General features: G+C 48.7%; 1 protein-coding gene across 1 annotated transcript in view; it reads right to left on the reverse strand.

Annotated features, from left to right (window-relative positions):
- Positions 1 to 15916, reverse strand: part of LOC140719950 (NACHT, LRR and PYD domains-containing protein 3-like) — a 74550-nt gene extending 58634 nt beyond the window's left edge. Inside the window, exons 1-7 of the mRNA XM_073034862.1 lie at positions 15628 to 15916; positions 14668 to 14871; positions 13459 to 13690; positions 11506 to 11709; positions 7519 to 7615; positions 4761 to 5192; positions 4026 to 4192 (exon numbers count right to left, since the gene is read on the reverse strand). Coding sequence (XP_072890963.1) covers positions 4026 to 4192; positions 4761 to 5192; positions 7519 to 7528 — 609 coding nt within the window. The 5' untranslated portion in view covers positions 7529 to 7615; positions 11506 to 11709; positions 13459 to 13690; positions 14668 to 14871; positions 15628 to 15916. The remainder of the gene's footprint in view (positions 1 to 4025; positions 4193 to 4760; positions 5193 to 7518; positions 7616 to 11505; positions 11710 to 13458; positions 13691 to 14667; positions 14872 to 15627) is intronic.
- Positions 15917 to 16514: the final 598 nt, after the last annotated feature.

The following is a 16514-nucleotide window of genomic DNA, read 5'->3' on the forward strand; positions in this document are numbered from 1 at the left end:
ATTGTACTCGCAATGATGCTACAGGATATTCGCCCTATTATCTGATGTTCGGGCGGGAAGCGAGGTTGCCCATTGACTTGTGTTTTGGGGGTGAAGTGGGTGAATTACCCGGGAAGTCCCATCTAAAGTATGTGTCCGACATGAAGAGGGAGTTACAGCGGGCGTACGAGTTGGCCGAGGCGGCGGCTACCAAACAAAATCAGAGGAATAAGATGCGGTATGATCGAAAGGTGAAGTTTGTTCAATTATTGCCGGGCGACCGGGTCCTTTTACGGAATTTGGGACTCCCTGGTAAGCACAAGTTGGCAGACCGATGGGCGGCCAGCCCCTATGTAATAGAGAGCCAGATGCCGAACCTGCCAGTTTACCGGGTGAAACCTGAGGATGGGAAAGGGCCTATCAAGGTACTCCATCGGAATCACCTGCTGCCGCTGGGTCAAGCGGTGCAGGTGGATACGGAGCCAGAGTGGGAGGTTACGCCCAGTACAAGGACTCTGCGAGGACACAGAGAAAGGGAAGAGACCACTGCTGAAGAGCGGGGACGGGTCCCTCGCCCGGAAATGGCTACTGATTCGGAAGAGGATGACTCAGATGAGTGGCCCCTGTTCCCTTTCGCTGGTGCTCCAGTACCCGGAGAGGAGGCTCCTGGCCCTTCCCATACTGAATTGGGTGAGAGGAGGGAAGGTCTTGAGGGCCAGATGGAGAGGCAGCCAACATTGGTGGGAGAGAGGGTGGAGCCTGAGCGTGAGCCGGAGAGATCTCAGGTGAGGGAGGACCCCTGTGAGGAAGGGGGTGAGGGTCTGTCAGGAAGACCTGGGGTGTCCGAGACAGTGGGTTCGCAGGTGGAGAGGGAGCCCAGGGGGGCAGAAGGGGTATGGAGATCTCAGAGGATTAGGCGCCCCCCAGAGCGGTTGACATATGTGGTACAAGGAGAACCGAGTGTGATTTCTACTGCTCTGGGTAGTTATGTCACTGCTTTCTGCACCTGGGTTGGGTTTTGTGTGTTGCAAGAAGCTTTGGGGAACTCTAGTAATGCCATGAGGGCATGACATTTGCTGGTGGGGAGAGAATGTACAATGTCCTGTGTATGTTACTAAAAAGGGCTTCTGTGGTTTGTTACGAGTAGGAATGCTTCTTTGTCTGTTAAAAGTTTCTCTTGCCATTGTTTCGCTTTAGAATGGCTGATATGGTAATTGTATTCATTTGTTAATCAATGGGGAATGTTATTGTGTTTTGTGAGGCTGGGAACTTGGGGGAGGGGTTGCGCGGGCTTGGAGAGTCCGGAGGGAGACGCCGAGGAAGGAGGACGTGCGCTCGGGAGACCACCGGGGAGTCGAATGGTTCGCTGGATGAGCTCCACCGATGTGCACTAAACTGACTGAACTTTGATAAGTTGGCGCCTTTTGTTTTTTTCTTGTGTATATATATATATATATATATATATTGTACTGCCTAATACTCTTTTAATTTTAGTAAACTCTTTAAAGTGTATTTCATAACGGTATTTGTTGTGAGTCTGATACTGCCGAGGCATAAACTCGATTCTCACAGCACCTGCGTGAACGGGAGGCGGGGTTGGTGTGTGGCTGGATCTCTTTTTCCCCTAGACATATACCAGCCTGTTGGGTAAGTGTTACAAATACAGCAGGTGTGAGAGGAGAAGGTGACTCTGAACCTGCAGTTCCCAGTGCTCCCCACCTGAACAGCCGAAACAGATCTACTGAAGACAAAGGTCTGACTGAGGTCCGGTACACGGATAAATACAGCAGGTGTGAGAGGAGAAGGTGACTCTGAACCTGCAGTTGCCAGTGCTCCCCACCTGAACAGCCGAAACAGATCTACTGAAGACAAAGGTCTGACTGAGGTCCGGTACATTGATAAATACAGCAGGTGTGAGAGGAGAAGGTGACTCTGAACCTGCAGTTCCCAGTCCTCCCCACCTGAACAGCTGAAACAGATCTACTGAAGACAAAGGTCTGACTGAGGTCCGGTACACTGATAAATACAGCAGGTGTGAAAGGAGAAGGTGACTCTGAACCTGCAGTTCCCAGTGCTCCCCACCTGAACAGCTGAAACAGATCTACTGAAGACAAAGGTCTGACTGAGGTCCGGTACACTGATAAATACAGCAGGTGTGAGAGGAGAAGGTGACATTGAACCTGCAGTTCCCAGTGCTCCCCAACTGAACAGCCGAAACAGATCTACTGAAGACAAAGGTCTGACTGAGGTCCGGTACACTGATAAATACAGCAGGTGTGAGAGGAGAAGGTGACTCTGAACCTGCAGTTCCCAGTGCTCCCCACCTGAACAGCCGAAACAGATCTACTGGAGACAAAGGTCTGACTGAGGTCCGGTACACTGATAAATACAGCAGGTGTGAGAGGAGAAGGTGACTCTGAACCTGCAGTTCCCAGTGCTCCCCACCTGAACAGCTGAAACAGATCTACTGAAGACAAAGGTCTGACTGAGGTCCGGTACACTGATAAATACAGCAGGTGTGAGAGGAGAAGGTGACTCTGAACCTGCAGTTCCCAGTCCTCCCCACCTGAACAGCTGAAACAGATCTACTGAAGACAAAGGTCTGACTGAGGTCCGGTACACTGATAAATACAGCAGGTGTGAGAGGAGAAGGTGACATTGAACCTGCTGTTCCCAGTGCTCCCCACCTGAACAGCTGAAACAGATCTACTGAAGACAAAGGTCTGACTGAGGTCCGGTACACTGATAAATACAGCAGGTGTGAGAGGAGAAGGTGACATTGAACCTGCAGTTCCCAGTGCTCCCCACCTGAACAGCTGAAACAGATCTACTGAAGACAAAGGTCTGACTGAGGTCCGGTACACTGATAAATACAGCAGGTGTGAGAGGAGAAGGTGACTCTGAACCTGCAGTTCCCAGTGCTCCCCACCTGAACAGCTGAAACAGATCTACTGAAGACAAAGGTCTGACTGAGGTCCGGTACACTGATAAATACAGCAGGTGTGAGAGGAGAAGGTGACTCTGAACCTGCAGTTCCCAGTGCTCCCCACCTGAACAGCCGAAACAGATCTACTGAAGACAAAGGTTTGACTGAGGACCGGTACACTGATAAATACAGCAGGTGTGAGAGGAGAAGTTGACTCTGAACCTGCAGTTCCCAGTGCTCCCCACCTGAACAGCTGAAACAGATCTACTGAAGACAAAGGTCTGACTGAGGTCCGGTACACTGATAAATACAGCAGGTGTGAGAGGAGAAGGTGACTCTGAACCTGCAGTTCCCAGTGCTCCCCACCTGAACAGCCGAAACAGATCTACTGAAGACAAAGGTCTTACTGAGGTCCGGTACACGGATAAATACAGCAGGTGTGAGAGGAGAAGGTGACTCTGAACCTGCAGTTCCCAGTGCTCCCCACCTGAACAGCTGAAACAGATCTACTGAAGACAAAGGTCTGACTGAGGTCCGGTACACTGATAAATACAGCAGGTGTGAGAAGAGAAGGTGGCTCTGAACCTGCAGTTCCCAGTGCTCCCCACCTGAACAGCTGAAACAGATCTACCGAAGACAAAGGTCTGACTGAGGTCCGGTACACTGATAAATACAGCAGGTGTGAGAGGAGAAGGTGACTCTGAACCTGCAGTTCCCAGTGCTCCCCACCTGTACAGCTGAAAATGATCTACTGAAGACAAAGGTCTGACTGAGGTCCGGTACACTGATAAATACAGCAAGTGTGAGAGGAGAAGGTGACTCTGAACCTGCAGTTCCCAGTGCTCCCCACCTGAACAGCTGAAACAGATCTACTGAAGACAAAGGTCTGACTGAGGTCCGGTACACTGATAAATACAGCAGGTGTGAGAGGAGAAGGTGACGTTGAACCTGCAGTTCCCAGTGCTCCCCACCTGAACAGCTGTAACAGATCTACTGAAGACAAGTCAGAGATCAAAGTCTCCATTGCCATGTAGAACTCCTAGAACGTGCAGGAGATTAATATCGATCACTATTCCCTCTGATACCAGCAGTTCAGTGACAATACACTAAATACACTCACCTCATTTTCTTCTCTACTGAAATGTCCCTCCTTTGTCAACATCCAACCGAGTCTTTCAACTTTTTCTTCAATTGCATGTTTGAGTCTGTTCCTGTAGAACTTGGTCAGTTGGTACAGTCGATACTCGCCCCCCTCTGCCAGGAGGTCGAAAATTGTAAACTCTGGCTCTGCGAATATAAAATGTGAATGTAGTCACAAACTCAAATATCGCTTGTCTCCACCGCTCTCACCCAGCCCTAACAAACCAGTCATGTCTTGAACCTCAGTGTTTACCTGCTTTCAGCTGGAAACTCGTATTTTGCCCTAATCTCCAACACTGGTCTTAAAAAACCGACCCATCAATGCGCTGTGCTAGACGTTCCCAGAAGGAACCCATTCACCAGAAACCTGTCTCTCCCACCGTCCCACCCACTCACCGATTTCAGTTTAAAATGGGCAATAAATGTTGGGACTGTCGCTTCCCAGAGATACTCTCTCTATCCTGGCGAATGCATTTCCCATAACTCATATCCTGGAAATACTCCCTTACCCGGATAGCTGCATTTCCTCCGATACACATCCTGGAAATCCTCAGAGCAGGTAGTACATTTCCTGTAGTGCGGTAACCGGTGCCACACTACACCGCATGCACCACGCCCACACTTTTCCTCTCTCTGACCAACCCTCCAACAAGGAATCACATTTACCCACTTCCCACCTCATTCTGCGAACACATCACCCTCATGTTTTACTCACCCACTCCCTGTTGGGCACTTGACAATTCCGTGTTTAATGAGTTTCCGAGCTGACAGGCAGTCGCCTCACTTGTGCCGGTTCCAGGGTCCTGCTCAGTGTCTCTGACGTCACTGTCTCTGGGCTGACAGGCAGTCGCCTCACTTGTGCTGGGTCCAGGGTCCTGCTCAGTGTCTCTGACGTCACTGTCTCTGGGCTGACAGGCAGTCGCCTCACTTGTGCCGGTTCCAGGGTCCTGCTCAGTGTCTCTGACGTCACTGTCTCTGGGCTGAATTTGCTTCTCCTCCTCTGCGGCTGGACCGCATTCCATTGGGACATTGCTCTCAATCTGACCCTGCTTTGGAACCTTGCTTCCCGTGTCCCGATCATCTTCCCCCGATGAGCTGCCTGGTAGAAGCCTCTTGAGTACTTTCTGTAACCGATTTAATTTCCCACCTGCAGTAAATGATGAATTGCAGGTTTAGAGTGATTTGTGCTCGAACAAGGATTCACAACGGGTGTCTGCAATGGGGCCGGGACTCCGGCTGACCGGATTTGGAGTGGGACTGTGCTGGTGAATGTGAACCACACCTCCTGCCAGGTGACCATCCCGGTAAGCCAGTGAGTGGACACATCCACTCCCAGAAAAAGAACTGGATAGACACAGTAATACTGATCACCGACTACGTATTAACTGAACACACCGATAACCAGCGGTTATTAATGGAAAGGCATTAGGTGATAGCAGGAATTATCACTGGGATTATTTCCCACAAACTTAAATCTCCCTGGATCACAAACTGTCCAGTCACCTGTGTCACTCACAGACAAGCCACTGGATTACTCGTGGTCCGATCCTCCAGATCAAACGTTCTCCGGTTGCTTTGTCACACACTGTCTTGTCCCCTGGGTCAAAGACTGACCACTGCCTTGAGATAGACAACGTCCAGTCCCCTGGGTTACAGATTGAACATAACCTTGATGCCCATGATGCCTGGTCCCCTGGGTCCCATCCCGTCTCCTGGATAATAATTGTCACGTAGCAACGATACAAGTCATTGGCAAAGGGAGAGTCTTGCGTGCAGTTCCAGTAGCTAAACATAGTCTCGCTGAGAGAGCTTTGCATTTGCTAAGGATGCAGTTGCCAACAATCTACAGGATGGATGTGACTCAGCTGGGAAGAGTGTCGGGGAGATTCACAAGTACGTTACCGGATGGGGTTGTTTGTTATCTGGTTCGGCTGGGACAGTTTGCCCCGGAACACGGGAGCTTGAAGGGTAAACTTGCACACGTAAAACAGAATCAGAATCAGGTTTATTATCACCGGCATGTGACGTGAAATTTGTTAACTTAGCAGCAGCAGTTCAATGCAATAGGTAATCTAGCAGAGAAAAAAATAATAATGAATATTTTTTTTAAAAAAAAGTAAACAAGTAAACCAATTACGTATATTGAATAGATTTTTTTTTAAATGTGCAAAAACAGAAAGACTGTGTATTTTGAACAAAGTTAGGTAGTGTCCAAAGATTCAATGTCCATTTAGGAATGGGATGGCAGAGAGGACGAATCTGTTCCTGAATCGCTGAGTGTGTGCATTCAGGCTTCTGTACCTCCTCCCTGATGGTAACAGTGAGAAAAGGGCATGCCCTGGGTGCTGGACGTCCTTAATAATGGACGCTGCCTTTCTGAGACACCGCTCCCTGAAGATCTACAACTTCCGGCAGCTTCTCTCGGTCCTGTGCAGTAGCCCCTCCATACCAGACAGTGACAAACCGATGCAGACCACAAATGAAGTGTCTCCTGATCCTCAGCCATTTCCAAGGCTAGCAATGTTCTCGGCTCGGCTACAGAAAACAGAGTTCGGAAAACTCCCCTCATCTACTTTGCGCAGCGAGGGGGGAGTTGAGAGCTGCCCTGACAAAACATGAAATGTTGTATTATCGCACAATCTTTGAAATCCACGAAATGCTCTTGTCACCTGCCTCTGAATTTTGTAAATGAAAGTTGAAGATGTCTTTCACCTCTAAACAGGCCCTGATGTGCAACAAACCCTGAACCTAGATAATGTTGTAGGGGTGGAACTGGACTCTCTGACGGTGGTGTCTGAAAAGAGGATGCGGTCCAAGTTGCATGCCATCTTGGAAAATACTCCCCTCCACTCCATAATGTACTGGTTAGGCACAGGAGTACATTCAGCCAGAGACTCATTCCACCGAGATGCAACACTGAGCGTCATAGGAAGTCATTCCTGCCTGTGGCCATCAAACTTTACAACTCCTCCCTCGGAGTGTCAGACACCCTGAGCCAATAGGCGGGTCCTGGACTTATTTCCACTTGGCATGATTAACTTATTATTATATATGGTTTTATATTGCTATATTTCTACACTATCCGTGGTTGGTGCGACTGTAACGAAATCCAATTTCCCTCGGGATCAATAAAGTATGTCCGTCTGTCTGTAGACTTTTACATAACAAACAACACCGCTGTCACATTCCTGTTTGTGTTTCACTCTCAACCTGCTGATTCAGGGTCTCCGGCTCCTTTCACTCAGGTGAAGCTTTGCCTGGTGAGTGGAGTCATTCGACCATTACTGGTGTCAGGTCCCTGCGCTGGAACTGTTGGACCGATCCATTACACAAATCACTTTACCAGTGGGATCAATGACACTGCTTGATGAAACTTTTTCTCTGCCCTGTTAGCGCCTGTGTAAGCTTCTTCATCTGAACTATTGTGCACCAACAGGGCAGAAGTTTAGTTATAAAGGTCCAGGTGAACATACCTGTAGCCATTCTGATTCTGACTGATGGTTGTTGATTGTCGTCGTCTTGTTTACACTCTGATCCCGGTGCAGGACAGCTCCACTTGCTGGTGATGCCCTGAATTAAACACAACAAGCAGACAGTGAGTCAGAGAGAGTTGGATTACTTTGCAAATGTGACAGTACAGCCATTCACTGTATCAGAGCCGCAGTTCGCATCAACTCCCAAACCATGTCTGTATGTCTGTCCAGTGATATTTAGAGCATCCTTCCGATAGAGGCACAGAGAAACAGAGCACAGATACTGACCCTTCAGCCCATCGAGACAATGCTGACCACAGTGTACACTGAGATGGTCCTAATTTTCTAAGTTGGGCCCGTTTTCCTCCTGGCCTCTTCCTTCCATCTTCACATCCCAACTGCTTCTGGAATTATATAATTGTGTCTACCTCATCCACTTCCTCTGGCAGTTCCCGCCACATAATCACCAGCCTCTGCATGAAACCGTTGCTGCTCGGGTTGGTTTTGGAATCTATTTCCCATCCTCTGCCCATTTAGATCCCCTATAAGCGACGATAATATTCACCGTGAGTACCATCTACTAATTGTCTGTCATCGGTGAAATTTCTGGTCAAGCCTTGTGCACTTGCATTCTGATCATTGCTATCAAATAATGAAAATCAAATGTCCCAACCTGTAGCCTCGCGGTACACCACTAGTTACCCGCCTCCACTCTGAGGAGAAACCTTCATCCACCACTCTTTGCTTGCTAGCTGCAAGGCAACTTTTGAACCCAACTAGCTGTGTCTCTGTACCGCATGGGATGTTATCTTCCAGACCAAGCTGTCATGAGGCAGCTTGCCAATGTACAATACCCACTCCCCCACACTCATTGACAATCATCTTCAAAAATGTTAAAAAAGTATTGTTGAACACAACTTTCCATGCACAATGCCATGGTGACTCATGATCGGTCTTTGTTGAACTATGTAGATATTCTGTGTGTGACTGGTACATATTGTGGAAAATTGTCTCCGGCACCTCACTTTTTTTGCTTATTTCGGGTTACCAGGCAAGGTTGTCCTCTTAGTCCATTATTATTTGATATTGCGCTGGAACCTTTGGCAATTGCTATTAGAGAATCACCTAACATTTTTGGCATTAATCGCGGGATGGATATCCGTAAGTTATCATAATATGCAGACAACTTGTTATTATACATTTCTGATCCTGAGAAATCCATTACTGCAGTTATATCATTGTTGGCTCAGTTTAGTAATTCTTCCGGGTATAAATTGAATCTTAATAAGAGTGAATTGTTCCCCCTAAATAGGCAGGTTCCAATTTACAGAAATTTGCATTTTAAATTAGTTACTGTTTATTTTATATACTTAGAGATTAAAATTACAAGAAAAAGCATAGGATTTTTTTAAGGTTAATTTTTTACCCTTAATTGATCACATTAAATATTTGTTTACAAAATGTTCACCATTGTCTTTATCATTGATAAGTCGGATTAATGGTTTTAAGGTGATTTTTTACCTATGTTCTTATATATATTTCAAGCGGTACCAATTTTTATTCTGAAATCTTTTTTTGACAATGTTCATTGAAAAATTTCTTCATGTATTTCTGGCAGAATAAAAATTCTAGGTTAGGTAAAAGACATTTACAGAAGTTAAAAAAGGACGGTGGATTGGCATTGCCAAATTTTAGATTTTATTGCTGGGCAATTAATATCCCATATTTGATATACTGGTCAGCGACAGTTCGCCGGTTGAAAGTCCGATAGTCCGCACACATGCGTACCCTTCTCATCTTCTTCCGGGCCACTACTATGGGGGACGCATAGGGGCTTCGAGACTCAGTGATGATTCCAGTTTCCTTCAACTTGCACAAGTGTTGCTGCACGTCTTCCACATCTGCAGGGGCCAGTCGCCGTGACCTCTCTCTGAACGGGGTGTCCTCAGTCACTCGAATGATATGGCGAGTGCTCTTGGAGCAACCCACATCGAATTCGCCAAGAGAAAAAACATCTTCCAGCTTCAAAGTCTTCTCCGCCAGCCTGCGTTTCTGCTCCGGCGACACAGGAGAATCCCCAAAGTTAAAGGCCTCAGCGGTCAGCTTTCCTCTGTTTTCCAATCCATCCCCCTCGTGGGCCTCACAGGGGCGTTAGACATTACCGTCACCGGGAACAAATGCGCCAGCGGGATCCCTCTCTTAAAGGTGATTTCTCCTGCCGTAGTGTTCCTGACACTGACGGCCATCCGTCTCGCAGGTACCACCGCTGGCCTCTGCACTTCGGGCCTCACCAGCACCCCCGCCGGAAATCGTGTCTCCCCCTCGAGATCGTGCGGGGCGTCTACTATCAGGGCTTCGCCCGCCGGCACTCCGGGGAATCTGAGGGTCCCCATCACTAGTGCCACCTCCCCTGCCGTATCACTTTAGACCTCCCTTGCGTACACCACACCGACACTCGTTTGCACTCAGGATCCAGCTCGAAACACCGCTTGAAACACTGGGTGTACCGAGAGGGTCTCCAGAAAGTTCTCCAGCGCCTTCTCCTTACCGGCTCCCAGGAGCCGTTCACAAGAGGGGAATTAGTCCCCAGCAGAAGGGCAGAGCGACACCTGTTTCCACCGGGTCCGGACAAACCAACACCGGCGTCTCAATGGCTTCAGACACTCCCTCATCGCCCTCCGAGAATTCCAATCTCACTGACAGGTACACGGATAATCACTGTCTCTTACACCCGAAATCTCCAGTGCCTCAAATGGGGTTACTGACAAGTGCTTTAGATATTTGTTGTAGAACGGCCGGTGCAATAAGGTAACCTGACATCCTGTGTCGAGGATGGCTTTTGCGTAAACTACCTCTATCGGTAGGCCCACGCTTGGGCTTTCGGTGGTCCCCTGGCTGATTTCTAGCAATGTGTTCCTCCAGAGACCCCAGTCCGTTCCCTCACTGAGTCTCTCCTAAGTTTCCCGACTCCTCTCCGTTCTTATTCGCCCGGGGGCTTGCCTACCTCGGGACGTCTTGTCTCTCACAATCCCTCCGAAAGTGTCCCCCTTCGCCACAGCTGTAGCACACCCCTGACTGTTCACATTCCCGCCGGAAATGCCCCTCTTTCCCACAGTTATAGCACACGCTACCAGTCGCCCCTCCTCTCCCGGGACGCCCGCCACTACCAGCCCACTGCGCTGGTCGTCCCCCGAAGGCTTACTCTCCCTGTCCATCCCCTCAAACAGGGGTCCCTACTCCCCTGGGACCCCTTGGGTTTCTCGGACCTCAAACCGGCCAGCACTTCCTGCAACGTTGAGGATCGCCCCCGGTGGCCCGACCCCATTTACGGCCCAACGCGCTCTCTTCCTTCCTGTACTACAGTAAACAATGTTACAGTAATTCTGGAGTTCGACATTTACTATCTGGAGTCAGATCTTTACCGGAAATATACCAAAAATCGGCTACTCAGCCCATCCATCGTTCTGCCCCGTACAATAAAATCATGGCTTTCGCACCGTAATGTCGCCTGCCGCCTGTCTCTTTCTGTAACCGGTCAGCCCCCCAACCCCTTTTCCCACCACCGCCCCCACACCCGCTGTTCACTGTGTGCCGTGGCCTTGAACAGAGTCAAAATCTTTGCTTCTACAGGATGTCGAGCGGATCCGTTGGAAGCACCCAGAATAAACACAGTCTCAAAGGAAAAGATAACATGAATTCATCTGAAATGCCAAGTTTTCGAAACGGGAAACGTGTTGTCCTAACAGAGTTTTGACACACTTGCTTTGAAATCGGAACCCTTGGTTTCAGATCCGTTTTTAATCGTGGCAGAAGCTGTGAAAAATCTCAGTAATGCTGACAAGAAAGTGTAGGATCACAAATCATATCGCCGCCGGAAGGGGGTTAAAATGGAGCGAATAAGTTATTGATCACCGATGCAAAACACAGATCATGGATCGATTTGAAATAAAGATCGGAAACAAATATCAGAAGCTGAATTATTCTCACCTGAATTCGCTAAGAATATTCAGTCTCCGTGTGGATATATTTTCAAGTCGTTTTCTTCCAACTTCATAGCAGAGAATCGGGCGAGGAGCCGGTGCTGCTGTTCTGTGAGACTCACAGCGCGACTTTCTGTGTGCAAGCTGCTGCCCGTCCGCAGGACGGATTCCGAGACGCAGACATTCCTCGGATCAGGGAGCGGCGTTTCTGCTGAAAACAAATCCAAACGGTTCAACATTCCTCCCCTCCCTTCAACTGTCAGCAAAGCAGGCTTAATGTTGTAGTCAAATCTTACTGTACCAGGGGGATATCAATAAGACTCGGTGACAGAGGAGAGAAAGTTCCCCAGTGTCAGCAATCTGAATGCCGACTTGTCACAATTGTTATCAGACTTTGTGAGTTTCCAGTATTCTAATTTATCTCAACACTTAATCATCTGTGGATTTAATATCTTTCTTTCTAAGAAAAATAAAAATAATGGAATTAGCCGATCTGCCGCATTCTTAACTGAGACAATCCAAACAGTAAAATCTCACGTTTTCTCTGTTGTTTTGAGTAGTTAGTTTTAGTGTGTGTGTGTGTCTGTGTGTGTGTGTGTGTGTGTGTGTGTGTGTGTGTGTGTGTGTGTGTGTGAGTGAGTGTGTGTGAGTGTGTGTGCGTGTGTGTGTGAGTCTGTGTGTGTGTGACTGTGTGTGTGTGTGTGTGTGTGTGAGTGTGTGTGTGAGTCTGTGTGTGTGTCTGTGTGTGTGACTGTGTGTGTGTGTCTGTGTGTCTGTGTGAGTGTGTGTGTGTGTGTGAGTGTCTGTGTGTCTGTGTGAGTCTGTGTGTGTGTGTGACTGTGTGTGTGTGTCTGTGGGTGTGAGTGTGTGTGTGTCTGTGTGTGTATGTGTGTGTGACTGTGTGTGTGTGTCTGTGTGTGTGAGTGTGTGTGTCTGAGTCTGTGTGAGTGTGTGTCTGTGTGAGTGTATGTGTGTGTGTGTGTGACGGTGTGTGTGTCTGTGTGTGTGTCTGTGTGAGTGTGTGTGTGTGTGAGTGTGTGTGTGAGTCTGTGTGTGTGTGTGACTGTGTGTGTGTGTGTGTCAGTGTGTGTGTGAGTCTGTGTGTGTGTCTGTGTGTGTGACTGTGTGTGTGTGTCTGTGTGTGAGTGTGTGTGTCTGTGTGTGTGTGTCTGTGTGTCTGTGTGAGTGTGTGTGTGCGTGAGTGTGTGTGTGTGTGAGTCTGTGTGTGTGACTGTGTGTGTGTCTGTGTGTGTGAGTGTGTGTGTGTCTGTGTGTGTATGTGTGTGTGACTGTGTGTGTGTGAGTGTGTGTGTCTGAGTATGTGTGAGTGTGTGTCTGTGTGAGTGTATGTGTGTGTGTGTGTGTCTGTGTGTGTGTGTGACGGTCTGTGTGTCTGTGTGTGTGAGTGTGTGTGTCTGTGTGTGTGTGTGTCTGTGTGTGTGTGTGTGAGTGTATGTGTGTGTGTGTGTCTGTGTGTGTGTGTGTGTGTGTGTATGTGTGTGTGTGTGTCTGTGTGTGTGAGAGTGTATGTGTGTGTGTGTGTGTGTGTGTGTGAATGTGTGTGTGTGACGGAGAGAGAGATAGAGATGAGAGGGAGAGGGAGGGAGAGAGAGAGAGAGAGAGAGAGAGAGAGAGAGAGAGAGAGAGAGAGAGAGAGAGAGAGAGAGAGAGAGAGAGAGAGAGAGAGAGAGAGAGAGAGAGATCAGAGACGGAACTCTGCCCCGTGGGACATTTCGGATATCATTGTCGGTGTGTAACGTTGTACAGTACTGACTCAGTAGAAACCAACAGGACAATGTTTTGATTGAAGGTAATGACATCGCTTCTCCTAATCCGTTTGCTCAGTGATTAATTCGTTAACTTGAACATTTCAGAGCTGCTTCCAGCCATTGAAATCCCTCCCGGTCCGAACCCCGCTGTGAACGCTCCCTGGTTCTGAGGAATTGGAGACAACACTTACTGCGATGTTGAAACCGGACGGAGTTCAGTGTGGTCCCGGGTGAGCGGTGTGCTCACCATGTACAGAGATTTCAGTCTAAGCTGCTCCCTCCGAGGCTATTTGTTTATACAGTGTCCGTCGGGCATTACAGATACACTGGTCCGATTGAGCTGGAATAAGCGTACATGGCCGCAGTTCTGGTGCGCGCACCCTCGGCGGCCCGGGGTATGTCCGACAGCGGGGGGAGACGGAACTGCGGGCAAATAGAGGAAACACAGACAGGAATATCAAAGGCCGCGTTAACCGTCTCTCGCGGACGCAGGTAGGTTCTGTGTGAACTTCCGCGTAGGTCAAACAATTTCCCTCCTTGCAGTTCCATCACAACCAATGAGGCGGAGGTTCTTTGTTTAATTCAGCCAATCCCAGACCGAGGATCTGATCCATCTCGGGTTCTAGGAGGTTCTGAGCTCCACCCTGTGTGAGAACGGGGCTTCCCAGCTCAGGACGAGTTTCAACTCGAACATCCCTCACCTGTCCCGATGCAGGGCGTCGCCTTCTGCCTTCAATGTTTGTTTTTATTTCGGCGACAGGTACTTTATATATGTGATGGTTCGTAATTGTTATATAGTTTTCCAGTAACTCTGGAGTCAGATCTTTACTGTCAATATACCACGCAGAAATCGGCCACTCGGCCCATCCAGCCTTCTGCCCCGTACAATAAAATCATGGTTTTCGCTCCGTAATGCAGCCTGCCGCCTGTCTCTTTCTGTAACCGGTCAGCCCGCCCACCCCCCTTTTCCCAGCACCGCCCCCACCCCCGCTGTTTACTGTGTGCCGTGGCCTTGAACAGAATCAAAATCTTTGCTTCTACAGGATGTCGAGCGGATCAGTTGGAAGCACCCACAATAAACACAGTCTGAAAGGGAAAGATAACATGCATTCATCTGAAATGACAAGCTTTGGAAGCGGGAAACGTGTTGTCCAAACAGATTTTTCACACGCTTGCTTTGAAATCGGAACCCTTGGTTTCAGATCTGTTTTTAATCGTGGCATAAGCTGTGGAAAATCTCAGTAATGCTGACAAGGAAGTGTAGGATCACAAATGATATCGCCGCCGGAAGAGGGTTAAAATGGTGCGAATGAGTTATTGATCACCGATGCAAAACGCAAATCATGCATCGATTTGAAATAAAGATCGGAAACAAATATCAGAAGCTGAATTATTCTCACCTTAATTCGCTAAGAATATTCAGTCTCCGTGTGGATATATTTTCAAGTCGTTTTCTTCCAACTTCATAGCAGACAATCGGGCGAGGAGCCGGTGCTGCTGTTCTGTGAGACTCACAGCGCGACTTTCTGTGTGCAAGCTGCTGCCCGTCCGCAGGACGGATTCCGACACGCAGACATTCCTCGGATCAGGGAGCGGCGTTTCTGCTGAAAACAAATCCAAACGGTTCAACATTCCTCCCCTCCCTTCAACTGTCAGCAAAGCAGGCTGAATATTGTAGTCAAATCTTACTGTTCCAGGGGGATATCAATAAAACGCGCTGACAGAGGAAAGAAAGTTCCGCAGTGTCAGCAATCTGAATGCCGACTTGTCTCAATCGCTATCAGACTTTGTGAGTTTCCAGTATTCTAATTTATCTCAACACCTAATAATTTGTGGCTATAATATCCTTTTTTAAAAAAAATGGAATTAGCCGATCTGCCACATTCTTAACTGAGACAATCCAAACAGTAAAATCTCACGTTTTATCTGTTGTTTTGAGTAGTTAGTTTTAGTGTGTGTGTGTGTGTGTGTGTGTCTGTGTGTGAGTGCGTGTGTGTGTGACAGGGAGAGAGAGAGATCACAGAGAGAGAGAGAGAGAGAGAGAGACAGAGAGATCAGAGAGAGTGAGAGAGAGAGAAAACAGAGAGAGAGAGAGAGAGAGATCAGAGACGGAACCCTGCCCCGTGGGACATTTCGGATATCACTGCCGGTGTGAAACGTTCTACAGTGCTGGCTCAGTAGAAACCAGCAGGAGAATGTTTTGATTGAAGGTAATGACGTCGCTTCTCCTAATCCGTTTGCTCAGTAATTAATTCGTTAACTTGAACATTTCAGAGCTCCTTCCTGCCATTGAATTCCCTCCCGGTCCGAACCCCGCTGTGAACGCTCCGTGCTTCTGAGGAATCGGAGACAACACTTACTGCGATGTTGAAACCGGACGGAGTTCAGTGCGGTCCCGGGTGAGCGGTGTGCTCACCATGTACAGAGATTTCAGTCTAAGCTGCTCCCTCCGAGGCTATTTGTTTATACAGTGTCCGTCGGGCATTACAGATACACTGGTCCGATTGAGCTGGAATAAGCCTACATGGCCGCAGTTCTGGTGCGCGCACCCTCGGCGGCCCGGGGTATGTCCGACAGCGGGAGGAGAGGGGACTGGGGGCAAATGGAGGAAACACAGACAGGAATATCAAAGGCTGCGTTAACCGTCTCTCGCGGACGCGGGTAGTTTCTGTCTGTACTTCCGCGTAGGTCAAACAATTTCCCTCCTTGCCGTTCCATCACAACCAAAGGGGTTCTTTGTTTAATTCAGCGAATCCCAGGCTGTGGATTTGATCCATCCCGGGTGATTCACTCAATCGTGGTGGAAAGGGGAATGGGGTGGTGAAGTTGTGGGAAATTGCGAAATTGCCGCCCGCTGAGGATAAGTTGGATCCGAATAAGGGAATGGGAGAGAGAGCTCTGAGCGACGGGATGGCGAGGTTGTAGGCGTCTCACGCCATGCTGTATGCAAACTGTTTTCACGCGCGTGGAGGAAGTTTGCTCTGAGGAGAAGCTGGCAACCTTATCCCGTCTCCAAACCCCGTCCCGAGTGTTTCCGCCCTCTCAGAACGCAGGGTCGGTCACGTTCAGGATGTCGTACGGGAACGGTGTTATCAATTGGCCAGCAAATGCAGGAGTGGGGTCGGAATTGCTGGAGAAATGCAGACGAGGCCTACGGCTGCGAGCTAGTCAGCATCGAGCCTCGTTAACTTTTGTAGGTGAACAAGGTGTGAAGAAAGGAGGGGCGTGAGTTCAGAGATAGGGCAGC

Source organism: Hemitrygon akajei, unplaced genomic scaffold (genome assembly GCF_048418815.1).
Source record: "Hemitrygon akajei unplaced genomic scaffold, sHemAka1.3 Scf000033, whole genome shotgun sequence".
Classification (NCBI taxonomy): Eukaryota; Metazoa; Chordata; class Chondrichthyes; order Myliobatiformes; family Dasyatidae; genus Hemitrygon; species Hemitrygon akajei.